This window comes from Megascapheus bottae, chromosome 1 (assembly GCF_031878675.1).
Source record: "Megascapheus bottae isolate mThoBot1 chromosome 1, mThoBot2.hap1, whole genome shotgun sequence".
NCBI classification, from domain to species: domain Eukaryota; kingdom Metazoa; phylum Chordata; class Mammalia; order Rodentia; family Geomyidae; genus Megascapheus; species Megascapheus bottae.
Genome location: NC_143509.1, coordinates 27,723,191 through 27,750,256, shown reverse-complemented (window position 1 = coordinate 27,750,256; position 27,066 = coordinate 27,723,191). Strand labels below are relative to the sequence as shown.

General features: G+C 53.2%; 4 protein-coding genes across 5 annotated transcripts; 2 read left to right on the top strand and 2 right to left on the bottom strand.

Annotated features, from left to right (window-relative positions):
- Nucleotides 1-7,206: 7,206 nt before the first annotated feature.
- Nucleotides 7,207-12,000, top strand: Clpp (caseinolytic mitochondrial matrix peptidase proteolytic subunit). Its single transcript, XM_090328819.1, has 6 exons — nt 7,207-7,416; nt 7,542-7,613; nt 8,228-8,324; nt 9,926-10,113; nt 10,753-10,858; nt 11,698-12,000. Exons 1-6 carry the CDS (start codon nt 7,231-7,233, stop codon nt 11,865-11,867), a joined length of 819 nt encoding a protein of 272 aa, XP_090184945.1. The 5' UTR covers nt 7,207-7,230; the 3' UTR covers nt 11,868-12,000.
- A 2,411-nt stretch (nt 12,001-14,411) lies between these two features.
- On the top strand, nt 14,412-16,413 carry Alkbh7 (alkB homolog 7, RNA demethylase). Of its 2 annotated transcripts, none has more exons than XM_090340046.1 (4): nt 14,412-14,640; nt 15,406-15,579; nt 15,664-15,788; nt 15,970-16,413. In XM_090340046.1, exons 1-4 carry the CDS (start codon nt 14,437-14,439, stop codon nt 16,121-16,123), a joined length of 657 nt encoding a protein of 218 aa, XP_090196172.1. In that variant the 5' UTR covers nt 14,412-14,436; the 3' UTR covers nt 16,124-16,413. The 2 variants fall into 2 exon arrangements, with proteins under 2 accessions (XP_090196172.1, XP_090196180.1); XM_090340054.1 differs by lacking the exon at nt 14,412-14,640 and adding an exon at nt 14,835-15,193.
- Nucleotides 16,414-16,427: 14 nt separating this feature from the next.
- On the bottom strand, nt 16,428-17,233 carry Pspn (persephin). The gene is made up of 2 exons (XM_090340062.1): nt 16,868-17,233; nt 16,428-16,784 (listed from the first exon to the last, which is right to left on the bottom strand). Exons 1-2 carry the CDS (start codon nt 17,016-17,018, stop codon nt 16,465-16,467), a joined length of 471 nt encoding a protein of 156 aa, XP_090196188.1. The 5' UTR covers nt 17,019-17,233; the 3' UTR covers nt 16,428-16,464.
- A 2,379-nt stretch (nt 17,234-19,612) lies between these two features.
- On the bottom strand, nt 19,613-26,870 carry Gtf2f1 (general transcription factor IIF subunit 1). The gene is made up of 14 exons (XM_090340005.1): nt 26,854-26,870; nt 26,516-26,639; nt 26,374-26,420; nt 25,428-25,500; nt 23,546-23,739; nt 22,939-23,109; nt 21,475-21,659; nt 20,982-21,135; nt 20,842-20,903; nt 20,646-20,762; nt 20,487-20,560; nt 20,272-20,410; nt 20,053-20,167; nt 19,613-19,942 (listed from the first exon to the last, which is right to left on the bottom strand). The coding sequence occupies exons 2-14, from the start codon at nt 26,525-26,527 to the stop codon at nt 19,738-19,740; spliced, it is 1,548 nt and encodes a 515-aa protein (XP_090196131.1). The 5' UTR covers nt 26,528-26,639; nt 26,854-26,870; the 3' UTR covers nt 19,613-19,737.
- Between the last annotated feature and the right edge of the window lie 196 nt (nt 26,871-27,066).

Genomic DNA, 27,066 nt, shown 5'->3' with positions numbered 1-27,066 from the left:
GGAAATAAGCCAGAGTCCATCTTCCGCAGGGGTGGACTGTTTATTGAGATACAACAGCAAAGGACACAGCCTTCCTATATTTATGAAGACTGTGTGTAAAGAGCTGGGACAGACCAGGCGCGGTAGCTTGAGGATCAAGGTTCAAAGCCAGCCCAGGCACAAAAGGACCTGAGACTCTAATCGCCAATTAACCTCTAGAAAATGGGAAGTGGGGCTTGGCTCAAGGGTAGGGTGGTAGCCTTGAGCTGAAGAGCTCAAGGACAGCACTAAGGCCGAGTTCAAGCCCCATGACCCAGAAAAAAAAAAAAAGAGCTGGGACAGGAGCTGGATTTGTATGAGATCTGAGCAAGGAGGTTAATGCAAACTCCATTTAGGTCAAGGGAAATGGGGGGCTTTTCCATTGGACCCATAACTGAATGTTTACAGTCAGGCTTAAATAGATTTCCCTGTTAGATTCAAGCAGTCTGCACTTGACTTTGGTGGCTTGCCTGGTATATGTATGTACAGGGTGGAGGTCAATCCTTCACTGAGGATTCGAACCCAGGGCTTCGTGCATGCTAGAGAACCACTCTACAACTAAGTCGCCTTCCCAGCCTGGCCAATTTCCTTTCTATTTCACTGTGCTCTTTCACTCAAGGCTAGTACTCTACTACTTGGAATCACAGTGCCACTTCTGGTTTTCTGGAAATGAGTCTCACAGATTTTTCTGCCCAGGCTGGCTTCGAACTATGATCCACAGATCTCAGCCTCCTCAGTAGCTAGGATTATAGGCATAAACCACTGGTGAGTGGCTCACTGTATTAGTTTTTAATCACTGTTCTTCACAGCCTATTGTATCCACTTTCCTTTGCTGTTGACAAAAGAGTTACAAAGTCACCTCTTGAAGTCCTTGTGTTTAAGCTGTGTCATTCCTAAGTCAGCATGCACAAAGCAATTGCACAAACCACACAGGGGTGGCATGCAGGCTGTGGAAATTTAAAATGAGATCCATAGATGATATCAATGTCAACTTTCTGGTTTTGAATTTGTGCAGTTATGTAAGATATCAACCTGCAGGCCCAGTGCCATGACCCACACCTCTAATCCCAGCTACTCCAGCAGCAGACAGAAGGAAGAAAGAGGCAAGCCCAGACAGAAAGTTAGCAAGATCTCACCCCCTCTTCCACCAGCTCCATGAACAAGCAAGGTGTGGTGGCTCAAACCCGTAATTGGGCTGCTGGGGAAATGGAGGGAGGAAGAGTATGCTCTGAGGCTGGGGTGGATAAAAATCCTGAGTTCCTTCAGGTCAGGTACTGATGGCTCACACCTGTAATCCTCACTACTCAGAGGGCTGAGATCTGAAGATCACCGGTTCAAAGCCAGCCAGCCAAAAAACTCCATCAGACTCTTATCTCCAATTTTCTGCTAAAAAAACAAACAAACAAACAAACAGGAGTGGAGGTGTGGCTTAAATGGTGGAGCATCAGCCTTGAGTAAAAAAGCTCAGGGACAGTGCTCAGGCCTGAGTTGAAAACCCCAATACCAGCCCCCCCCCAAAAAAAAAACCTCAAGGGCAGTGCCAAGGCTCTGAGTTCAAGCCCCAGCACCCTGAGTTTAAACCTCAGTAGCCACACACACACACACACACACACACACACACACACACACACACACACACACACAACTACATGAGGCTGGCAAAAAAAAGCATAAAAAGGGCTGGGAATGTGGTTTTGTTGCATGGTAGAGCATCTCTCTGGCAAATGTGAAGTCCTGAATTTGAATTCTGGTACTAGAAAGAAAGAAAAAGAAGGAAAAGGAAGGGGAAAGGAAGGGATGGAAGGAGGGAGGGGAGCACAGTGGCTCAAGCCTGTAATCCTAGGTACTTGAGTTCTTGGGAGGGGAAGATCATAGAGTCACAGTTCAAAGCCAGTCCCAGAATAAAAGTTGAGAGATTTGTGCGCATCTGTGGGAGGGTGGGGGAAGGGCAGAGAACCAGAGTGAAAAAGGTGAAAAAGTGCAGCTCTGGAGCTCCCTGCATGTTGATGAAAGTTAGCTACGCTACTCTTGTGGGTGGAGATGTGATGGAGGGAATGGGAGAGAATGAAGGAACAGATGTTACCATGGGAAAGGAAATGTACTTTTTACTTGATGTATGTAAAGGCAACCCCACTGTATATCACCTGTAAAATAACCAAAAAAAATAGATAAATAAATACAGACATAAAGGGATCATTGTCAGGCCTGAGAGACCTCATTCCTAGCCGATGGCTGGGCATGGTGGCACACGCCAGTCTTCTCAGCAAAACAAGGAAACAGAAACAGTCATCTCAAAATCCAGACTGGCTCAGACATAAGCCACTCCCCCAAAATAACCAGTGAAGATTGGAAAGGTGGCTCAGTGGTAGAGTGCTTGCCTAGCATGCATGAAGACCTAGGTTTGATTCTCTAGTATCATATACAAGCCAAAAGTGGTACAGTGGCTCAAGTGGCCGAGTGCTAGCTTTGAGAAAGCCCAAGGACAGTGCTCAGGCCCTGAGTTCAAGCCCCAGCACTGGCAAATAAATAAATGACCAATGAACACACCTGTAATGTTAGCTACTCAGGAGGCTAAGGTCTGAGGATGATGGTTCAAGCCCATTCAGGCAGGAAATTTTATGAGACCTCCCTCCAGTTGACTGGCAAAAAGCTTCAAGTGGAGGTTTGGCTCAAGTGGTAGTGCACTATTCTTCAGTAAAATAGTTAAAGGGATAGTTCCCAGGCCCTGAGTTCGAGCCCTAGTACTGGCACACAAAGAAAGAAAGGAAGGAAGAAAGAAAGAAAAGGAGAGAGGGAGGGATGAGAAGTAGATCTGTGGTTCAACTGGTAGAGTGCTAGCCATGAGCAAAAGCCTCAGGGATAGCCCCCAGGTCCTAAGTTCAAGCCCCATGATGAGTAAGGAAGGAAAGAAGGAAGGAAGGAAGGAAGGAAGGAAGGAAGGAAGGAAGGAAGGAAGGAAAAGAGAGGGAGGGTAAGAAAGAGGGGGAAGGAAAAGAAAGGTAAGGGAAGAAAAGAAAAAAGCTGAGTGCCAATGGCTCACACCTGTAATCCTAGCTACTTAGGAGACTGAGATCAAAGCCAGCCAGGGCATGAAAGTCGTGAGAATCTTATCTCCAAATAACCACCAGAAAACTGAAAGTAGTGCTGTGGCTCAAGTGATAGAGTGGTAGCTTTGAGCTGAAGTGCTCAGGGACAGGACCAAGGCCCAGAGTTCAAGCCCCATGACTGAAAACAAAAAGAAAAGAAAAAAGAAACAGAAAAAGAAAAGCCCTGGTAACCCACTGGCAGCTGTGTTGTGTAAGTATCCAGCTTGGTGTGGCCTTCACAGGGTTTTCTGTGCTACCATCAGGGATGGCTTACATGCACTCACTTGCGGAGGAAATAAATGATGGCTCTTAGCCTAGAGAACCCATATTCTAAAAAAGATTTTTGGCTGTGGAGCTTGAACCCAGGGCCTGGGCGTTGTCCCTGAGCTCTTTTGCTCAAAGCTAGCAGTCTATCACTTGAGCCACAGCTCCACTTCCAGTTTTCTGACAGTTAATTGGAGATAAGAGTCGCATGGACTTTGCTGCTCAGGTGGGCTTTGAACTATGATCCTCAGATCTCAGCCTCCTGAGTAGCTAGGATTACAGGCATGAGCCACCAGTACCCAGCCACGGAGAAAAGATCAGGCTCAGCCCATGGGAATTGGGTGCCCCTCCCTTGGGATGGGTGGATCTGAGTGAGTCCCTTTCTTTTGACTCTCTTCCAGTGGAACAATTGGCCTTTACCAGCATTGTTGATGGTGATGGTGAAATTCCAGCATTCCAGCAGGATTTAGGGAGAGCATTATCACCCAGAAAAAAGTCAAGTTGGTTCTTGTGTGAACCAAGTGCCCTCCGCAGGCCTGGGTGAGCCACAATTCCTAACGATAATCTACCCCCAATGTGTATCCCACATAAGAACTGGGCTAGAAAGTTCCACTGAGGAGCTCATTCTATAGAGAGTGATTAGAAGCTGGGTGGCAGTGACTCAGTGCTGTCATCCCAGCTCCTCAGGAGGCTGAGATCTGAGGATCACAGTTCAAAGCCATTCTGGGAAGGAAAGCCCATGAACTCACCTGGCATTGACCACCAAAAAATAAAGAATTCAATAAAAAGAAAGTAGAGTTGTGGCTCAAGTGGTAGAGTGCTAGCCTTGAACAAAAAAGCCCGGAAACAGTACAAGACTGAGAATCTGCACCCAGCTTTTGGCATATCCACCCCTATTTTGGGTTTATCGCCTTTGTGTTGGTCATCCACAAGCCAGGCCGGGCCATGCCATTTCTAGTGTACAGCTGTAAGGGGTACCCTGTTCTGAATACATGTCCAATATAGAATATTTTCCTTAGCTACGTGCCAGCTATAGAATGCATTGTCCTGAGCCAGAGGGCTGGCTGACACCTGTCATCCTAGCTACTCAGGAGGCTGAGATCTAAGGATCAAGGTTCAGAGCCAGCCCAGGCACCAAAGGACCTGAGACTCTTATCTCCAATTAATCTCTAGAAAACCAGAAGTGGGGTTGGCTCATGGGCAGGGTGATAGCCTTGAGCTGAAGAATTCAGGGACAGTGCTCAGGCTGAGTTCAAGCCCCATGACCCAGAAAAAGAAAAGAATGCATTATCTGAGTTATATGCCAGATATAGGTTGTCTTCCCTGGCTGCAAGCCAACTATAGAATATCCTGCCCTAGCTGGCTGACATCTCCAGTGTCCAGCTGTAACTAAAGATTTCCTGCTCCCAGCTCCTTCTTATCCCGCCTTCAGTCTCCTTTATACCATATAACCACCTCCTCTGCCTAAGAACAGGTTGCTACACTTTATCCTGTAACAGCTAGCCTGTCTGCTTCAGCGGATAATAAATTCTTCTTTCTTCTATGAGATTGTGTGTCTATATGGTTTTCTGGGCTGGTGCATACAAAGGAGAAACAAAATAAATCCATAGAATTATTCCTCTTTTTTTGTTGGCTGTGGGGCTTGAACTCAGGGCCTGGACACTCTCCCTGAGCTTCTTTTGTTCAAGGCTAGCACTCTGCCACTTCTGGCTTTTTCTGTGTATGTGGTACTGGGGAATTGAACCCTGGGCTTCATGCATGCTAGACAAGCATTCTATCACAAGCCACATTCCCAGCCTCACCGGAGCTCTTTTTGCTCAAGGCTAGCACACTACTATTTTGAGACACAGTTAACTGGAGATAAGAATCTCACAAACGTTTCTGTCTGGGCTGGCTTTGAACCATGGTTCTCAGACTCAGCCTTCTGAGTAGCTAGAACGACAGGCATGAGCCACAGGTGTCTGGCCATAGAAGTACTTTTGATCACAATAACACATAGATGACACTTAAATGAGAAGATTGTTCTGGAATATTCGTGGGGGTGGGGGGAAGTCCACCAAAGTAAGTCAGGAAAAGGTGACATCCAAGCTAAGAATGATGTGTTGAGGAGCTAGACAAGGACTACATTGCACTTCATGAGCCCAAAGGCTGAGCCAAAGGGAAAAGGAGAATAAAAGAGGGGAAGGAAGCAGGTACTGTGGAGTCACGGAAGGTGATGGAGAGACATCACTTAGTTTGGCTTTTCTGATTCTCCATTAGGTTGCTGAGTGTGGGGACAGTGACAGGACAGGACATCTACCAGGGGTCTCTGGAGAGGGCTGGATAGGGCTGGATAGGGCTGTGGATTTGCAAGGTATTATGGGGACAGGGCCAGGTGGAGTGGGAGCTAACCTCACAACTCAGGTGATGTGAGCACCTGGAGAAGGGCTGGGGACGCAGGTGGAGGGGGCGGGGAAGGCGGTTGCAGCTCATGGCTAGCTCTTCACTCCAGGGTGGGGCTTGAGCTTGGGGCCTTCTGGAAACTGGCTGAGCAAGGCCACCGACTGACTCACAGTAGAAACTGGGACAACCCCTTCCCACCCATCTTTAATGTGCCACTAGAGAGAGTGACAATGAATTTGCAGGCTGTGGTGCCTGAAACCCTCTGAACCCCAAGGCTGGTTGGCCACAACCAGGTCCTACCAATATATAGCTGCCTCCATCCAGGCCTGAGTGCCTTCTTGAAAGTTCCACAGCCACATGTGTCTGCCCTGTTTCCAATCTCTTGAGGCTGTGTCTGTGTCCCATGTCATTGGGTCATGAGATTAAGATTTCTTATAGGACAGGGAACATATGAAACACTTCTTTCCTAGGGCACCCAACATCTACTGTGATTTTCAAAACCAGGAGACTAAGATCTGAGAATCACAATTCAAAGCCAGCCAGGACAGAAAAGGCCTTGAGACTCTGAATAGAACACCGAGCTGTATGTAGCTCAAAGTGATAGAGCAGTAGCTTTGAGCAATAAAGTCCAGGGATAGCAGCCAGACCCTGAGTTCAAACCCCATGACTAACAATTGTAAATAAATAAATAATAATAAAAATGTAAAAATAAAATGAATAACCACAAAAAGCCAAAAAGCCAGAGTCCTGGCTCAGGTGGTAGGGAATTGCTCAACCTAAATTTATATCTCAGTACTATCACAAAGAAGGAGGAGGAGGAGGAGGAGGAGGAGAGCCAAGCCAGGAGCAAGATGTGGTGATGTATAGCTGTCATCTCAGTGCTTGGGAAGTTAAGAAATACAGTCAAATAAAGTCCAGCCTGGGTCATCATGTATGTATCCAGTTCAGGAATACATTTATAAAGTGCTGTCTCAAAAAAGCAGGCTTTTGGTTGGGTGCCAGTGGCTCACGCTTGTATCTTAGCTGCTCAGGAAGCTGAGATCTGAGGCTCGAGGTTCGAAGCCAGCTGGGGTAGGAAAGTCCGAGACTCGTATCCCCAGCACTACTCAGAAGAAGCTGGAAGTGGTGCTGGGGCTCGCGGGGTACAGCACTGGCCTTGAGCACAAAGAAGCTCAGGGCCAATGCCAGGCCCTGAGTTCAAGGCCCAGAACCGGCCAGAAAAGAAAAAAACAAAACAAAACAAAACAAAACTGAGGGAGTGGTTAAGAACAAGTGTCAAATGCATGGCTTTTCAGGCTCCCTCCTCTGACTCCGCCCCTTTGCGGCTCCGCCCCCATCCTCGTCACGGCCTTCTCACGCCCAGCCCGGAGCACGCAGCCCAGCGTCCCGGAAGTCCGTTCGGCGAGGTGGGCGTGGCGCGGAGCACGCCGGGAGTTGTAGTTCCTGCGTGGGACGGAAGCCGAAGCGAACGCGCGGCGGCATGTGGCCCTCAGTGTTGGTGAGGGAAACCCTACTGGTGGCGGGCCGATGTCGCGCTTTAGGGCCTCGTCTCTCTGCCCGCGTCCCCGCACAGTGGACGCCGGTGAGCGGCCTGGCCCTGCAGCGGAGTCTGCACGCGTCGGCGGCCCGGCCTCTCCCGCTAATTCCCATTGTGGTGGAGCAGACGGTACGGCGGCTCGGCGGGGACATGGCCCGGGGCTGTGGGGGGAAAAGGGGCCTCCTCAGTGGCTTCCTGACCTCTCACCTCCGACCTCTCACCTCCATCTCCCCCCCTCCCCACTCCACCCTCAGGGTCGTGGCGAGCGCGCCTATGATATCTACTCGCGGCTGCTGCGGGAGCGCATCGTGTGCGTGATGGGCCCGGTGAGCGCCCCGTGAGCCCCGGGCCCCAGGCCGGCCCCCCCTCCGCCCCTTCCTCCCCCCAGCTCCCCTCCAGGTCCTCTCCCGATCACCTACGACCTCCAGGTCCTGTCTTTCCTGGGCAGGAGCCTCCCCCCGCCAATCGTGATGGCTCCTGCCCGCATCCCGAGCCCCCAGTCCCAGACCCGGCCCTCTCTCTCCTCCAGCCCCTTTCTTGATCCTGAACTCTTCCTGACCATCACCACCTCCTCTTTTGTGGGACTTGAACTCAGCGCCTGGGCGCTGTCCCTGAGCTTTATTTTTTTGCTCAAGGCGGATGCTCTAACCCCTTGAGGCACAGCTCCACTTGTGATTTTTGACGGTTGGAAATAAGAGTCTCACGGACTTTCCTGCCCAGGCTGTCTTCTAACTGCAATCCTCAGATCTCAGCTGCCTGAGAAGCTAGGTAGCTAGGATTACAAGCATGAACCACCACCAGGTGCCCCACAGACCCTTCTTATTTGGGGTCTGCCCCCCCTTTCTGATTTCCTAATCCAGCTCCCCTCACCCTTCCCTTAAATCTTCTCTCTCACCCCCCAATCTGGGGACTCCCCCCTCCCCATTTTCCCCACATGCAGATCGATGACAGTTTGGCCAGCCTGGTTATTGCACAGTTGCTGTTCCTACAGTCTGAGAGCAACAAGAAACCCATCCACATGTACATCAACAGCCCTGGTGAGCAGGGCCTTTCTCTGGGCAGGGCTGCGCCTTGGGAGGTGCCAGGGCTTTGGGCAGCAACATCCCTGGTTAGGGATGGTGCTACTGAAGTCAAGGTATGAACATTTCTCCAGAAACCCCAGAGTATCTTGAAACAGTAAAAGCTTGCCTGTTGTTCTCTCCCCACCCCCCACCCAAACCCCCAGTACTGAAGCAGAGGCTCTACCATTAGAGCTACTGTCTTTTTCCTTAGTTGTTTTCCAGATAGGGAAAGATCATGATCTTTTACCTCTGCCTCCTGTGCACATAGTATGACAAGTGTGTAGGACAAAACCCAGTATATGGATTGCAATAGGGGTTCAGTTAATTTTTTTGTATAGGTTGGCCTAGAACCTTGATCTTCCTGATTATCACCTCCGAAGTCAAGATTCATATTGCAAGCTGGGGGTGCCAGTGGCTCATGCCTGTAATCCTAGCTACTTCAGGAGGCTGAGATGTGAGGATTGTGGTTTAAAGCCAGCTTGGGCATGAAAGTCCGTGAGATTCTTATCTCCAATTAACCACCAGAAAACTGGGAAATGGCACTGTGGCTCAAGGGGTAGGGTGCTAGCCTTGAGCTGAAGAGCTCAGGGACAGCCCCAAGGTCCAAAGTTCAAGCCCCATGATGGACAAAATTCATATCGCCTGATGTATTTCTGTTTTTTAGCTTTTAAATGCAGAACCACAAACCCACAGCTAAATTCACATATACTGCTTTCTTAACAACTTGATCTGATCCACATTTTGAAATTGCTTAATTGTTTTCCAAGTGGGGCAGTACACACCTGCAATCCTAGCACTTAGGAATTTGAGACAAGAGGACACAAGTTCAAGGCCAGCCTGGACTCAAAATGAAACTCTGTTTCAAACAGATTTTTTTTCCTTCTTTTTTTTTTCCTTCTCTTCCCAAGAAAAGCATAGTTGATTTGTATCAAGTACTTAATATATGTTAGACAATCTTCAACCAGCTTCCCCCACCCCCTTCGGGTTTTCTCAAGACTAGAGCTCTACCACTTGAGCCACAACACCACTCCTGGCTTTTTCTGTGTATGTGGTACAGAGGAATCAAACCCAGGTTTTTGTGCATACTAGGCAAGCACTCTACCACTAGGTCATGCTCCTGGCCCCTTCAACCAGCCTTTTTCATCCTTACTCTTAAGTGGTAGGGCATGGTTTAGTTCTCTCCAGCCTAGGTGGAGAAACTATGGCTCAGAGGCTGAGTAACTTGCCCAAGGCCTCACAGGATAAACTGCCCAGCTGGGGTTCACATAGTAATCACTGTAGGAAGATTACAGAATATTCCATCTTAGCCACCACTCTCCTTTGCTTTGTTGTTTCTCTTGGAAAATTACTAGATCAGGTCCCCTTAGCCTCATGTTCAAATATGGTGATGGTCAGTCAGCTCAGATGGACCCCCACACACAACCCCATGACCCTCTTTCTGTCATTTCCCTACTCCTGAGCCATTTGCACTTAGGACCATTGCTTGAAATGACACCTCTCAGGGCCCTCCTCAGGGCTGGGGTGGAGTGGGTGGGTGAGGGGTTGGCATGACCCCTCCCCTGCACCCCTGTCCACAGGAGGCGTGGTGACAGCTGGCCTGGCCATCTACGACACGATGCAATACATACTGAACCCCATCTGCACGTGGTGTGTGGGTCAGGCTGCCAGCATGGGCTCTCTGCTTCTTGCCGCCGGCAGCCCAGGAATGCGACATTCGCTCCCCAATTCCCGCATCATGATCCACCAGCCCTCAGGGGGCGCCCGGGTGAGTGAAGGCCTAGAAGCCTCTCTCTGGGGGTACAGAGGAAGGTCCATATAGCAGTGACTGGGCAGAAATCTGACGTGGGGTGTACGTTTTATCTTTTCGCTGCTATTGCAGTTTGAATTCAGGGCTTTGCACTCACTGGATGGTGCTCTACCATTTGAGCCATGTTTCCAATCTGGTGTTTTGCTCACTGGTTGGAATTAAGAGTCTCTTGGACTTTTTCTGCCTGGGCTGGCTTTGCATCCCCATCCTCAAATGTCAGCCTCTGGTGTAGCTGGGATTATAAGTAGGAGCCACCACAGGTATGGCAGGGAAAAAAAAAAAATGGTTGAAAGAAAGTATGTGAGGCTAGGAATGTGGCCTAAGTGGTAGAGTACTTGCCTAGCATGCATGAAGCCCTGGGTTCGGTTCCTCAGTACCACATGCACAGAAAAAGCCAGAAGTGGCACTGGGGCTCAAGTGGTAGAGTGCTAGCCTTGAACGAAAGAAGCTCAGGGACAGTGCTCAGGCCTTGAGTTCAGGCCCCAGAACTGGCAAAAAAGAAAAAAATATTGGTCCAGAGGACCAAGCAGGTTGTAAGGGGATGTGCAGAGCCCTCCAAAGCCCAGCCTTTACCCTCCTACTCCCCTCGACCCTCAGGGCCAAGCCACAGACATCGCCATCCAAGCAGAGGAGATCTTGAAGCTCAAAAGGCAGCTCTACAACATCTACGCCAAGCACACAAAGCAGAGCCTGCAGGTGATTGGTGAGTGCCCACGCCTGCCCTGCCCCTCTCCCGCCCTATTCCAGGCCTCAGGAGAACAGACCCTCCTCTCTGAGAAATGTGCCCAGGGTGCCAGTGCTGGCCAATTGTCCATCCTACCCCCAGATCACTGTGCTCAGTGCAGTATTATTTATTTATTAGTATTAGTATTTTTTGCCACTCCTGGGGCCTGAACTAAGGGCCTGGGCACTGTCCTTAAGCTTCTTTTGCTTAAGGCTAGTGCTGTACCATTTGAGCCTCAGTATTACTTCTGGCTTTTTCTGTGTAGGTGGTACTAAGGAATCAAACCCAGGGCTTCATGCATGCTAGGCAAGCAGCTCAGGTCCTGAGTTCAAGCCCCAGGACTGGCCAAAAGAAGAAAAAGAAAAAAAAAAAAAACTGAAATTGGTGTTGTACTAGTGGGCAGAGGGGAAGACTTAAGACCACACTGGGCCTGGTAGAACCAGAACTGTCTCCCTAGCTGGTGGCTAGAAGTCCAAGGTTAAGGTCCAACAGGGTTGGTAACTGGCTTGGGGATCACCACTTGCCTTCTCCACTTATCCTCATATGAACTTCCCCTGGCCCATAAGAGGTTTCTTCTGCATGCCTGTAATGCTAGCTGCTCAGGAAGGTGATATCTGAGGATCACAGTTCAAAGCAGCCCAAGCAGAAAAAGTCTATGAGACTCTTAGGTCCAGTTAAACCAGCAAAAAGAAAGCTAGAGGACAGTGCCCAGGCCCTGAGTTTGGCCCCACCCTAGTACTTGGCAGTCCCACCTAGGAGTTTGGGGAGCTCCACACCTGGCCCCAGGCCTCTCATACCAGGTACTCTGCCTCCCACAGAGTCGGCCATGGAGAGAGACCGTTACATGAGCCCTATGGAGGCACAGGAGTTTGGCATCTTGGACAAGGTCCTGGTCCACCCACCCCAGGATGGTGAAGATGAGCCAGAGCTGGTACAGAAGGAGCCTGCCACACCACCAGCAGAGCCACCTGCCCCAGCCAGCACCTGAGTGAGCATCAGGCCTCTGCTGCAGCTCCGAGGGACCCACTGAGGAACTCTGGATGTTGGGGTGCCCCTTGGTGGGGGCAGCCCGGCTGAGACACTGTGATTTTAAATTAAATCTTCATGGTCTTCTGCACAAACCATGGTTCACTGCCCTGTGACAGTGCATTCGTTTCCAGGGGCCACCCAGCTCTGCCTGCACTGTGCTCCTTGCTCCAGTCCTTGGACTGCCCTTCCTCAGCACAGGCTAAGGCCTGTGCTGTGGAGGAAACACAGACACCTCACTGTGTTCTCCGGGAAGGAGTGGCAGTGTGCGTGTGTGTGTGTGTGTGCGCGTGTGTGTACGAGTACATATGCACTGGTGCGCCAGCTAGGCTGGAGGCACTCAGGAGATAGAGCGCCAGCAGGGCAAGCAAGCCAAACAATAGAACCTAAGGCCCTGAGTTTAGATATTACAGTCCTCTACTCCCTCCTCACCCCCCCCAGGAGGAGGGAGCTAGGCATGCTGGGTGTATACAGGTAACTACATACATACATGTAATTTCAGCACTCAGTAGTTCAAGGTCAGCCTGGAATTACAGTATAACCTATTATATTGCAAAAGCATGGCCACACCACAGGGTGATGTCACCATGTAAGGTTTTAAAAGGAAGGGCCAGGACAGTGGCCTCTGAGTGTCCTGGAGTCATGAAACTGGGGGACTAGCAACTTGCCCCAATGGCATCATCTAGATGGAGATGAATGCTGGCCCCATCATGGGGGTGAGGAGCTGGGCTTTAGCTCTTGGGTGGAAGGAGAGAATTCTTCCTACAAAACCAAGCTGCTGGCAAGGTAGGGAACGGTCAAGACTCAGGGAAGGATAAGGATGTTTCATGGATGATGTCTGATGTTGCACCTTCAACCCAGGTCAGGGGTGTCACTGAGGACCTTAAATCAGAGAATCCTCCCTGCTGTAGAACCCAAAACCCAGGCTGGAGTGGAGAAAGAATGGAAAAGTTTGGCCTAGTGGTAGAGTTCTTGCCTAGCATGCACAAAGACCCGGGTTCAATTCCTTGGTACCACATACTTAGAAAAAGCCGGAAATGGTGCTGAGGCTCAAGTGGTAGAGCTGTAGCCTTGAGAAAAATCCAAGGACAGTGCTCAGGCCCTGAGCTTAAGCCCAGGACTGGAAAAAAGTAATAATAATCATAATAATGATAGACAAGTCTTCCAAGAACATGCATGGTTTCAGAAGCCAGAGAGATGAGGTTCCTGCGTGTGTGAGTGTGTGATTCAGAGCATTTGGGAAGCCACATTTGTCTATTTGCTGTATTTATTTTTATTTTTGCCAGACCTCGTTCTTGAGCTCAGGGCCTGAGCACTGTCCTTGGGCTTTCTTAAGGCTAGAGCTCTACCACTTGAGCCACAGCACCACTTCCGGCCTTTTTGACGTATGTGTTAATGAGGAATTGAACCCCGGCTTTTGTGTATGCTAGGTGAGCACTCTACCACTAGGCACACTCCTGGCCCTCACTACAAACATTTTTAAGCACATGAACAGCAGAGAACATGGGTGCTGAAGCCTGTCCAGCTGATGAGCAGCTCTTGCCTGGACCCGCATCTCCAAATCATGGGTGACTTGCCAACTCCAGGCATCTTAAGTATTTCAATAGGAATTTCTGAATCTTTGAAAAGAAGACACCAAGGGCTAGGAAAGTGACTTACTGGGACAATGCTTACCTAGCATGCATGGAGCCCTAAACTCCATTCCTCAGTACCACATACACAGAAAAAGTCAGAAGTGGTGCTGTGGCTCAAGTGGTAGAGTACAAGCCTTGAGCAAAAGAAGCTCAGGGAGTTCAAGCCTCAGAACTGATAAATAATAATAATGAACAATGCCATTTTCAAACCAAACATGGTAGCATTTTCAAGCACAAATAACAATAAATTTTTTTTTGGCCTGTCATGGGGCTTGAACTCAGGGCCTGAGCTCTGTCCTTGGGCTTTTTCAAGGCTAGAACTCTTACCACTTGAGCCACAGCACCACTCCCAGCTTTTTTCTATGTATGTGGTACTGAGGAATCGAACCCCGTTCTTCATGCATGCTAGGCAAGCACTGTACCACTAGGCCAATGTCCCCGCCCCAACAAATTATTGAGGAGAAATGAAGGAAGCCTTGTTATAACCTTTGATCCAACTCCTTACTGCGCAAACTGCGCCCCCCTACACTTGACCCTTCACTTCACCTGGATTGTATTCTGCCCCTGACCTCTAACCCTAGCCAACTCCATAGCACTGTCTTTAGCAGCCCAGACTCGGGACAGGCTGTCCGAGTAAAGGAGGCGGGGTTAAGGCCCAGCTGCCGATGGACTTCGGCTCAACCAATAAAAACTAAGCTACTCAGACCGGCTCCGAGAGGAGGCGGGCTCTAAAGGAGCCAATAGCCTGGGAGGACGAGCAAGGACAACCAGTATCTTTGAGCGAGAGGCGGGACCGTGAGCAAAGCCAATCGCTGGAGGGGCCTGGCGGACACAGCCAATGGCTCTATAGAGAGGGCGGGCTCTAACCGCGACCTCGCACGGCCCGGCAGGAGGGCTATGGCCTGGAGTGGGCGGCTGGCGCTGAGGACGCTTGCTAGTTCTGGATGGATACGGGGCTCGTGCCCAGCGGTGTTGAGTCGCCTGCAGGATGAGGCCGTGGTGAGGCCTGGTTTCTTGAGCAAGGTGGAGGAGGAGACTCTGAGCCGGGAGTTGGATCCCGAACTGCGCCGCCGCCGCTACGAATACGATCACTGGGACGCGGTGAGGCCGGCGAGGGCGGAGTCACGGGGTGTTGGGGGGCGGGGCCTAAGGCGTCGGGGCGTGGTTATGCTGGGGGCGGGACCAATGTGATAACCATATTCCCTGCGGGGGTGGGGCCTGAAGCGTGGGACGGCGTCATGGTGGGGGCGGGGCCTGCGTTCTCCGGGGCGGAGCGCGCAGTTTCAGGAATGGGAGCCGTGGGGGGCCATTCTGTGGGTGCCACCTAAAAATGGGGCCTGTGGGTCTGCTCTGAGCGGGGTCTGGCATTCAGGCAGATGGATGGGAGCTGTGGGATGAGGGACCTGGGGACCGGAGAACACGTTGGAAAGGGGGACAGGGACATAACTGGAGGCAGGATCCGGGGCCCCGGCATTGTTGCCGCCCAGGACTGAGACAGCCAACAGTGTGGAAAGAGATGTGGAGAGAAGCAGCGGTTGGCGTGAGACTGGACCTTGGCCGATTTCAGAAATTGCTAGGATCATGCCGGTGGCTAAGTGCTAGGTTACAGGGGCCTATGGTTTTCATGCCTAGGTTGTGGCATGAAAGGATGAAGGTAAGGACAGTGGTCGTGCTGGGGGTTAGTCCCTTGTTCTGGACTCTGCCCCTGCCCGTTCTCATCCTCCTCTATCGTCCCCAGCTGCCCGGCTTGACCTGAGCTCCCTACTGAACTGTATTTATTGTGCTGGGAATAAAACTCAGGACCTTGCTCATGCCAAGCACAGGCTCAGGGCTGAGCCCAGCTCTTGACCACAGCTCTCTGTGCAGGCCATCCATGGCTTCCGGGAGACAGAAAAGTCCCGCTGGTCTGAAGCAAGCCGAGCGATTTTGCAACGAGTACAGTCTGCTGCCTTTGGCCCTGGCCAGACTCTCCTGTCCTTGGTGCATGTGCTGGACCTGGAGCCTCAGGGTTACATCAAACCCCACGTGGACAGTGTCAAGGTGGGCAGAGACCAGTGGCTCCCCTCTCATCGGAGATGCATGGACCACACTAGAGCCTGACCCACCCCCCATGCCCTCTTCCAGTTCTGTGGGACCACCATTGCTGGCCTGTCCTTGCTGTCCTCCAGTGTTATGCGGCTGGTACACACCCAGGAGCCAGGGCAGTGGCTGGAACTTTTGCTGGAGCCAGGCTCTCTCTACATCCTAAGGTACAGCACTACTCCCCAGACATTGCAGGCACCCACCTTGACTTTGAGAACCTTCTCATTCAGTCCTCATGGACTTTACCCAGGGCAGGCACTAGGGGGCAGCAGAGACACCCAGACCTTGTCTCCCTGCAACTGAGCAATCCTTGGCAGGTACCTTTTCACAACTGGTTTTCTCCTGCAGGGGTGCAGCCCGGTACGACTTCTCTCACGAGATTCTTCGAGATGAAGAGTCCTTTTTCGGGGAACGTCACATTCCCCGGGGCCGACGCATCTCTGTAATCTGCCGCTCCCTCCCTGAGGGCACAGGGCCAGGGCAGCCACCCCCAGCCTGCTGAAGGCCTGGCTGGTCCCCAGATTCTCCCACATACCAGACTTTTGGATGAAAGCTGGACCAGCAACAGCCCAGCCATCTCTCACCAGCTACCTGTGGAACCTGCAGCCTGTACAGGGTAGCATCTGCCCACCTGGTGCCATGGCGGCTGGTGAGGGCACACACTGGCAAACAGTCACAAGGCCAGGAAAGCAGCTTTTTTATTACATTCATTGCCAGCGCCCCTGCCTACCTCCCCTTCTAGTCTTCTCTGCACCCAGATGCCAATAAATATTAGCCAAGTGAGCTCTTCAAGCCTTCCATCTTCTACTTGTGGCTCTGGGGCCTTTGGGTGGCTGGTCCCCATCAGCCACAGCCACAGGCAGCCGCTGAGAGCTGGGGCAGCCGCTGCCAGCGGAGGCGGTCATCCAGGAAGGCCACGTCAGCGTAGCGGGTGGGCCGACAGCAAGGCCCACCATGGGCTCGGCCCTGGCCCCGCAGCCGAGCCAGCGTGAGGCCATGCTGGGTGCGGGCACTGCGGGGGCAGCTGCCAGCGCAGTAGCGGAAGAGGACCTTCTCCTCGGAGGCATAGCCCAGGCCCAGCTCAGCCACCGGCAGGGTCAAGCTCCACAGCTGGCACGAAGTAGTGGGGGCTCGGCGAGGGCGGAGCTGGGGGTGGTGGGCACCTGGGGGAGAGAAGGCATTGACCTGAGGCAGGCTGTCAGCAGGAAGGCTTTGGGAAGTCACCAGCGTCTTCAGGGGTCCTTACCCAGTGGTGGCCTCCATGTTCCTCCAGTTTCTTTCGTCTGTGCCGACAAGAATTGCCCTGTTGCCCGCTGAGAGGCATCGAAGTTCCAGCCGAGACCCAGCCGCAGTGAGAGCAACAGCAGACACACACATACCACTCTCCCTGTGGCCATTGTGACAGGTCTTGGGGCTGGGGGAGCCCTGGGCCCTCAATTTATTCCTGGCCTCACTGGGGACTTACTTAACCTCTTCACCACCAGCCATTGCAGCCAGGGGCAAGTAGAGTGCAGCCCAGCTCATCCCCACATCTTCAGCCTCCACTCTTACCCATCACGCCCTGGCTCTTCCTAACCGTGATGGGCTCACTCCCACCCCACCCACCCAGACATTCCACACCCATTTCCAACACCCGTGATGCCCCCTGATTTATGAGTGTCACGCATGCAGCCAAGGCCAAACCCCAGTCAGGCATCCAGTGTCCCTGCTCCACCAGCTGATGTGAGAGATGGGAGTCAGAGCCCCCCCAGCAGGGGTCCCTTCCTGTGAAGGCAGTTGGGTGGCTCAGGAGCCAGCCTCCAGTCTGTCCCAGGTGGGGGCCATGTTGGGAGGGGCTTGGGCTGCTCCATCCCCTCCTGGCTCTCTCCTGGATCAACATATCATGGCCTGTCTCCGGGCCTGGCTGAGCCAGCTTCAAAACAGGAAAAAGGAGAGGCCTGGCGACAGTCAAGGGTTGGGATACAGCAGGCAGGGACTCCCCTTTCTGGAAGGCAAGCCTGAGGACTTCGTGGCTATAGCTCCATTTTGAGGTCACCAGAATACTGATACATCTAACATGCATGATCATTGCCAGACACAAGGTCTGGGGCCTTCCATGCTCCCAGCCTGGTGCAGCTCAGGGAGGTGGCATCGAGTGCCGTTGCACTGCCTGGCATTCTAAAGCTTGGAGAACTTTCAAGACTAAGTACTAAAAGATGCTTCTTTCCTATTTGAGGTGCCTGATACCAACCAAACACCAAAGAGGCATGTGTGGCTCTTGTCAGGAGGCTGAGGTGTGAGGATCACAGTTTGAAGCCAGCCCAGGCAGGAAAGTCCATGAGATTCTCTCCAATTAAGCACCAAAAAGCCCAAAGTATGAGCAAGAAAGCTGAGACCTTTGGGTCAAGCCCAGAGTACCAGCCTACCTCCCCACACCACCCTCCCCCCCCCCCCCCCGGAAAAATGAGAGGTTAAAATTTGGGACAATAAGGTTGGGAGTTTGGCCTAGTGGTAGAGTGCTCACCTAGCATGCACAAAGCCCTAGGTTTGACTCCTCGGTACCACATACACAGAAATAGCCAGAAGTGGTGCTGTGACTCACTAGCCTTAAGCAACCCAGGTCCTGAGTTCAAGCCCCAAGACTGGCAAAAATAAAATAATAAAAACAGGAACAACCCCCAAGATTGGCAAGAATCAAAACATGCCATTACGTGTAGCCAGCTGGTAGAATTGGTATTTGTGTGAGCTCTTGGGTAACAATACAACTGTAAATTACAGCCTTCTAGCCAAGAACGCCTTAGGAGTTTGTTCAAGCAGAACTACGATGCTTTCATCACTGGAATCTGGTGAGCCATGTACACAGGCCTGTTTTAGTGACTGAGCCCAGGCTCCCTGAACCCAAGGCCCCTGCCCTTCACTACTGGGCCATACTGCTTGCCTGATATACATGGTGCCTTAGACGGAGACCCACGTGGCAGGCAGGCAAGGTGCAGCCCTGCCTTCCCTGCCTGGACGCCGGTAGAAGGCTGGGTAGACATTCCTGGGAATTAGCCTGTCAGCTCAGGCATTTGCGCTTGACAAAATGAGGCTTCCAGTTCTGGAAACCCTATATCCTGCCTCCTGTCAGGCCACTGGGGACACAGGTTCCAAGGTGGTGGCTGCAGCCATGTTCCACTCAGCCACGTTACTGTCTAGGAATGCGGGACGGCCGATCCTACATAACATTGCCTGGCTGTGCCGGCTGGAATAGAATATATCAGGCACACCAGCCCAGACACCCGGGCTCTGATGGACATGCAGCCAGGACCAGCCTCACCCACAGGCCTGCGGGTCACCGCTATGCTGGCAGAAGCCACCTGCCAGCCAGGATTCCCCCAAGCCTCCCGCCCCAGGAAGAGAACTGTCAGGAAGGAGACAGGAGATGGCAGCCTGCCTCAGGCCTGCGGATGCTAGGTAGGTCGTAGGGATTAAGATGCTTAAAATAAAAATGCAAGCGTTGGAAGGAAGGGGCCAACTTTAGCCTCCTAACTCAAGGGTCCACGAGATGGGAATTGGAAATGGAGGCACTGCCTGGCCCTGGCGGACCCCACCTGTCATCCCAGCTGCGCAGGAGGTGAGGTCTGAGGATCACACTGAAACCAACCCTGGCAGAAAATGAGACTGTCATCTCCAGTTAATCAGCAAAACGCCCACATGGAAGAGCACAGCACTAGCTGTATGTGAAAAAGCTAAGGGACAGGGCCTAGGCCGAGTTCCAGCTCCAGAACCAGTACTAAGAATTTTTTTAAAAATGGAGTCACTGGGCCAGGAGTTTGGCCTAGTGGTAGAGTGCTTGCCTAGCATGCATGAAGACCCGAGTTCAATTCCTAGGTACCACATATATAGAAAAAAAGCCAGAAGTGGCGCTGAGGCTCAGGTGGTAGAGCTCTAGCCTTGAGAAAGTCCAAGGACAGTGCTCAGGCCCTGAGCTCAAGCCCAGGACTGGCAAAGAAAAAACAAACAAACGAGTCACTGAAAGTAAACAGGGAACCGTGATCACACCTGTCACCACAGACTGGAGACGGGGGAGTGGACGGCGCGGGCTGTGGGGGGATGCAGGCGGGTGGGTGTGAGCAGCCGTTTATTGGGCAGGCGAGGTCACTCCTTCAGGGAGAAGTGCATTTTGTCGTTGATCATCTTGCGCTCAGGGTTCAGGTGCTTGAGGATCTGGGCCAGCACATTCACCGTCTGCTCGCTGCTCAGCCCCGTCTTCTTGGTCTGGAACTTCTTCAGCAGGTCCTTCGTGGTCATGGGCTTTCGTGTCAGGTAGCGGCGCACGGCGTCCTCTGTCACCTGCACGTCACTGGGGAGGGGGGGAGCGTGGAGGGTGAGGGTCACTCAGTGGGGCTGGGGAATCAGCAGGAATGGAGATGTGCCCTGGGCCTGGCCGGATGCCCCAGTCCCCAGACTTACCCGCTGCTGGGCGTGGACTTGCCCGAGGGTGGCTGTGGGGTGGACTTCCCGGAGAGGCTTTGTGGCCCGTCAAGCCGCAGGCGCTTGGCCGCTGGTGTGTCGCTGCTGCGCTTCCCTGTGGGGGCAGTGGAGGGGCTGAGGCCGTGGGGTGGGGGGGAGCACATGGGTGGGGGCCCACGTCTGCGGCCCCCCACCTCCCGGCCCTGCAGGCTGCCTCACCCTGCTCCAGCTTGCTCGCTGCCGCGCGCAGCGTGGACGACGTGCTGGCAGCCTCGGTGCTGGGCGTGCCTGGCCGGCTGTTGCCTTTCGAGCTGCCCCCCGACGGCTTCCGCTCTCTCTTGGGGGGCGTCTTCTTCTTCTGCAGAGACAGAGTGGGGTTGAATCCCGAAGCCGCCCTCGCCTCCCGGCCCACACCCCGCAGGAAGAAGCCTCACCGCCATGAAGAGGGCTGACGAGGCCTCGCTGTCAATGTCGCTCTCCTCCGAGCTGTCCGACTCCTCACTGCTATCTGCAGATGGGGTGCAGCTGTCAGGCCCCCATGCCTGCCCTCCCCGCCAGCACATGCACTGCGCCCCCGAAGGCCGGATGCCCACCTTTCCTGCGCTTCTTCTCCTGCGGGGTGGGCGCCTTCTTCTCCTCCTCCTCCTTGTCCTCCTCGGGCGGCTTCTCCTCCTCGCTCTCCTCGCTGCTCTCGCTCTGCTCGTCCACCCCTGTGGCAGGTGTTGGGGTGTCAGCAGGACGATGTGTGCAGGCCCAGCCCCCCAGCTGACTCCGGACAGCCCTGCCTACCTTTGGGGCCCTCTTCCTGCTGTGTGACCTTGGGCTTGCCCTCAGCCTCCTCATCCGGGGAGCTGTGGGGCACAGGACAAAGGTAAGCACTGGCCTGGTGTGGGTGGGGCCTCACCCCCCCCCCGTACCCCCTACCTCACCTGGAGCCATCGGACATGTAGTCCACTTCCTGGCCCTCAAAGTCCCCATCGTCACTGTCCTCGAAGGCCTCGTCATCCGAGCCCTTCTTCTTCTTCTTCTTCCTGCCAGCCTTGCTCAGGGGGGTCTTCTTCTTGTTCTTGGGGGCTTTGCTGCCTATAGCAGGCGGGAAAGATGATGTACACACATGGTGGGGGCCTTGATAGCGGGGACTGGGTTCTGGGGCGAGCCCACACTTCTTGCAGGCAGAGGGACCTGGCTGTCACTCAGGCCACCCAGCCTGGAGCCCACAGCCCAGCACCACACCAAGGAACCCTATGCTGTGCTTTCTCACTGAACCCCTAGACAGCCGGTGCCCCCCCCCCCCACACACACACACTTCCCAAGGTCCTGTACGCTCTAGGGCACTAGGAGTAACAATCAGCTCAGTGACAGAAGCATTAGCCACCGGATGTCCTTGTCTCCACCCATCCCTGGCACGGCCGCTCCTCTCACCCTCCTCCCCGCTGGCATCGCTGGCATCCGAGGACATCTCCAGGTCGTCCTCCAGGTCGTGGATGCGCAGCTCACTGGCCTTCTTGCGGCTGCGCTTCTCCTTCTCTTCGTCATCCTCATCCTGGTCCTGGTCCTTGAGCCGCCGCTGCTGCATGATGCTGAAGTGGTTCAGAACCTTGTTCCTCCTGGGGGCCGCACACAATCAGAGCCCTGTGGGCTGGGCGCTGTCCCTGAGCTCTTCTTCAGCTCACGGTGACCGCTCAGGGCTATCCCGAGCCACAGCGCCACTTAGGATTACAGGTGTGAGCCACCGTGCCCAGCTGATTTTTTTTGAGGGTTGAACTTAGGACACTGTGCATGCCACGCAGGTGCTGAGCCAGGCCCTTGATGTCATTTACACAGTAAGCTTGCAGCTGGGCACTTAGAAGAGATCCAGGAACCAGGAACAGCATCGCACCTGTGTCCTTCCCATCATGGAACAGAGGAAAGAAGCTGCGAACCCTGGGGAGGACAGCACCAAGAGCCCCCACGGCCACCGGGCCATCGCAGGGCCTCAGGATAGGTGCCAGAGCAGTGCCCGAGGCTCGAGGGCACGGACCATGGTTGGACGGGTGAGCCAACCTATGACCATCCAGAATTTCTGTACTAAAAAACTCAAGGAGACTCTCCCAAACAACTGGGTCTTTTTTATTTTGTTCTATTTTGCCAGTCCTGGATTGAGCTCATGGCCCGAGCACTGTCCTTGGGCTTTTTCAAGGCTACAGCTCTACCACTTGAGCCTCAGCACCACTTTCAGCTTTTTCTATGTATGTGGTACTACAGAATCAAACCTGGGTCTTCGTGCATGCTAGGCAAGCACTCTACTACTAGGCCACACTCCCAGCCCACAGCTGGATTTTCTTTCTTTTTGTTGGTCTTGGGGCTTGAACTCTGGGCCTGGGTGATGCCCTTGAGCTGCCCTACCCCTGGAGCCACAGCACTACTTCTGGTTTTCTAGGGGTTAACTGGAAATAAGAGTTTCACATTCTTTAGTGCCCAGGCTGGCTTTGAACCAAGATCCTCAGATCTCAGCCTCCTGAGCAGCTAGGATTATAGGCATGAAGTTGTGGTCCAGAGTAGCCTAGAACTCCTGATCCTCCAGACTCGTCCTCTCAAGTAGCATGATTAAGGCACGCACCGCCACACATGGCTTTTTAATGTTTGGGGAATCACCAGCTCCTTGAGCAGCTGCTCCTCTGTGACAAGTACCATTCTGTCATGTGCCATCTTTCTGGACCCTCCAGGGTGCCCATCCTGCCTCAGCTCCATGGTGGGAAGTGCCCGAGGCACCCGTGCAGAGTGGCTCATGCAGCAAGCAAAGCCGCCGCCTCCCACTGGCTCTGCCAGCCAGGACAGTGCCCGCCAGCTGAGTCCGCCCTGGGCAGCACCAGTGCCCATCGCCAAGCGCCCAGCATGCAGGCTTACCTCTCCCACTCCTCCTCCGCCTCCTCGGCGGTGAGAGTGCGGTGCCGGGCCAGCGGCGTGAAGTTGTACCAGTTGTGGACAGGGAAGGCCTCGAAGGCCCCATCGGGGCACTGCGTGAAGATGTAGTAGGATGTGTTCTCTGTCACACCCCCCTTCTTTATGCCTTTGAACCTGTGGGAAGCCTCAGTCAGGCACTACCACTCCACCAGCGCCCCACACCTGTCTCCTCCCAAGTGCCCAGGGTCCAGGGCGCCCTTGACACCTTCACCCTGTCAGCGGCAGACCATCCAAGAAGCCCAAGGGAGGAGCGACAGAACAGGCAGCCTGAGCCCGCCAGCCCCCAAGCACAAATCAACCCCAGCCAGTACCAGCATCTCCAGCCTCGCCTGCTGCTGCCTTAATTCAGTCCTGTGCTGGACCCCTTCCTGCCCAAGACCTCACAAGGCTCCTCTGGGCCAGGGCTGCAGCTCCAGCCCACATAATAATTAAGTTGTGAGCACTGCTGAGCCAGGCAACAGCCTAGGGGCCGACATCTTTGCACAATGTAGCAAAACAGCTAAGGGACAGCGCCTAGGCCCTGAGTTCAAGCATGCCCCAGGTCACTCACTTTCTGCCGGACTTCCCATTGACACGCAGTAGCCAGGGCTGGTCCTCGGGCCGGAACTCCTTCAGGATGATGCCGTACTTCTTGCGTCTCGCCTCTTCCCGCAGCTTCCGGTTGAACTCGCTGCCTGCGCCAGACTCTGGCATTTCTTCCTCCTGGTAAATCTTCTTATTGCTCAGGTCCCGTTCCAGCCGGGCCTGGATGAGTGAGACAGGCACCACCAGTCAGGGCCCCTCTCCTGCTCTCTCCTGGCCAGTCCTCTGCCTCTCCCTGTCCTGTGCTTCCAATGTCTGTGACCAACTTCCAGGCACCAGTGGCACAGGTGTGTGCACTTTGTGAGTATGGTGGAGGGAGCTTGGGACTTAGAGTAGTAACCGTAAGACAGAACAGCTATTCTGATACAACAGGCCAAGGGCCGGTGGTAGAGCACTAGCCTTGCGTGGAAACGCTAAGGGACAGCACCCAGGTCCTGAGTTCAAGCCCTAGGATTGATGCATATGTGAGCATGTACATAAGTGCATGTGCGTGTATGTACACACACACACACACTCTCAACACATGGATGAACATAATTTTCTCTCTCTCACGTAAATGAAGCTCTTCCTGACTTCTTTGGCATTTCTAAGTCTCTGTGCTTTGAGGCCTCAGGAACCCCTTGGCTACTAGCGCGCGCGCACGCGCGCGCGCGCGCGCACACACACACACACACACACACACACACACATTATAGGAGCAGAACAGCTGCTGTGATAACCAAGATGGCAACTGAGCAACTGAAGGAAGGGTAGGTATATGGTACCAAGGTACCAAGGAATTGACCCAGGGTTTGTGCATCCTAGGTAAGCACTCAACCATAAGCTATGCTCCCAGCCCCAGGAGGCTAAGATTTGAGGATCATAGTTCAAAACCAGCCTGGGCATAAGACTCTTATCTTCAATTAACCACCAAGAAAATGGGAAGTGGCACTGTGGCCCCAAGTAGCACAGCATTAGTCTTGAGCAAAAGAGCTCAGGGATAGCCCTGAATTCAAGCTCCATGACTGATTAAACCAAAAGGCCTCACAGACTTTCATGCTTGGGTTAGTCTTGAACTGTGATCCTCGGATCTCTGCCCCCTGAGTAATTAGGATTGCAGGTGTCAATCACTAGCACCTGGATTTTTAAAAAATATTTGAAATTATACAGTCCAAGGTGGCCTTTGAATTGAGCTCCCCCTGCCAAGTATATGCTACTATGCCCAGCTTCCTTTTTGTTTTTGTTTTTGTTTGGCTTGAACAGGCCATGGGCGCTGTCCCTTCATCAATTTGTGCTCAAGGCTCTACCACTTGAGCCACAGCACCACTTCCAGTTTCTGATGGTTAATTACAGGTAAGAGTCTCACAGAAGGTCCTGCATGGGCTGGCTCCAAACTAGGATCCCCAGATCTCAGCCTCCTGAGTAGCTAGGGTGACAGGTGTGAGCCACTGCACCCAGATGGCTTCCTCCTTCGAACAACAAGACATACAGAGGTTTCTTAACACTGGAGGATGGTTATGAATGAAGTGTAATTTTCTTGCCCTTGCTCGAAAATATTCAAAGTCTTTTAGCTCCATTTCCAAAACACCTAGAACACAGCCACCCTCTGCCAACTCTACTGTGCCACACTCATCCTCAGTCACTTGTTACCCCAACCCCTAGTCTTCTCCACCTACCCCCAGACCAGGATTCACAACACAGCCAGACCATTCTGACTTCCCAGTTTTTGTTGTTGTGGTAGTTTTAACACCAACTAGTTCTACAAGGGAAGGACTTGAGGGAATTACTGGAAGTTACAACCACCAAAGTGAGCTTCTCCACAGCCCCTCCCCCCTACCCCATCCCCAGACCTCCAGAACCAGGCAATTTACCTGATTCCATGTAGCAAAGTTGACTTTATCAGCTGCATTAAAAGCCATTATATTATATTTTTTCGTGGTGTTCCTAGGCAAGAAAGGGTAATATTAAATAAATCCATCATTCAATAAACCCACCCTGGCTCAGCCTTTTCATAAAAGACCCTGGAGGATGGCCACTGGTGGCTCACGCCTTTAATCTTACTCAGGAGGCTGATCTCTGAGGAAGAGGGTGTGAAGCTAACTTGGGCAGACAAGTCTATGCAACGTTAATCTCCAATAAACTAATCAGAAAAGGTGAGACATGGAGCTGTGGCTCAAGTGGTAAAGCACTTGCCTTGAGCAGAAGAGCTCAAGGACAGCGTCTAGGCTCCAAGTTCAAGCCCCACGATGGACAAAGAAGAAGCTCTCAGGGACTGACTGACACACACACACACACACACACACACACACACACACACACACACACACACAGAATTAGTAAATAAAGCCTTTCCAGTTGTTGGGGCACACAAAAAAGGAGAAAGACAAAAACCTTAGGGGAACACAAGACAGGAGGACAATGGAAAACTTGGCACAGAGTTGTGGTTAGCAGGAAGAAACCACTGGAACTGAATATTACAGATCCCCAAAATCCAACTTGCAAAGTCTACAGCTCAGGGACGGGCAGCGGGTCTTGGCAGAGGAAGACAGCATGACAAACGTCTGATCTGTTGGGAACAGGCCCCGAACTCCTGCTGGTGACTAGCGAGTTGTGACAGTGACTTAACCAGCCAAGGGGGGTTGTGGGGCTCCACTGCGAAGGCCTGGGGCCTCGGGAAGGCCCGTTCAACGTCACCCACTGCTTCCCTGGGGACACGAGCCTGTCTGTTCCCCGAGGCCGGCGATCCGCCGGGGCCCCGGCCGTGGCCGGGCCGCTCGGAAGCTCCCAGTGGTGCTCTCGATGGCACCGGGCACTTACTTGGGCACGCGGACGACGTACTCGGTGACGCTCTGGCTGCCGGGACCCTGCGGAGACAGAGGGGAGGCCGTACGGTGATGGGGGTGGGGGTCCCCAAGGCCGCCAAAGCCGGGACTGCCAGGCCCGCTCCGTCTATACTCACCAGGGCCGCCATGGCTAGCGATCAGATCCTTTCCGTCCTCGAGGAAGTCTGCGTCTTTCAGTGCCCAGGACACCGTCCCGTCGACCTCCCCGGTCCTCAAGCACCAGGAACCAACTAACACACTCTGGGGAGGGGAGGGGGGAATTAAAAAAAGGAAGTACCGGAAGTTGAGCGCCGAAGCTGCTTCTGCGCCTGCGCAGGATCCGGAAGTTACGGGCCGCGTCACCGTAGCAACCGTCCCTGCGGCGATTGGTACCCAGCACCTTCATGATGCCATTTATCTTCGTTCCTTCACTTCCCTTTGCATACCCAGAATGACTATGAGATAAACTAACCACCTTTATATCTAGTACGCTCTGGCACGTGCGGATAGAGTAACGCAGGGAACGCCACCGCCGTGCAGGTAGATGGCAAGCAACGCGCGGCATCCTGGGTAATGGCGAGCGGGGAGGGATTCCTCCTCACGGGGCCCCAGGTGCGCGTGTGCGCATGCGCCTCGCTGCTTTCCGGAAGTGGGTGCGGAGGCCGCGTCACCATAGCAACCGCGGCCT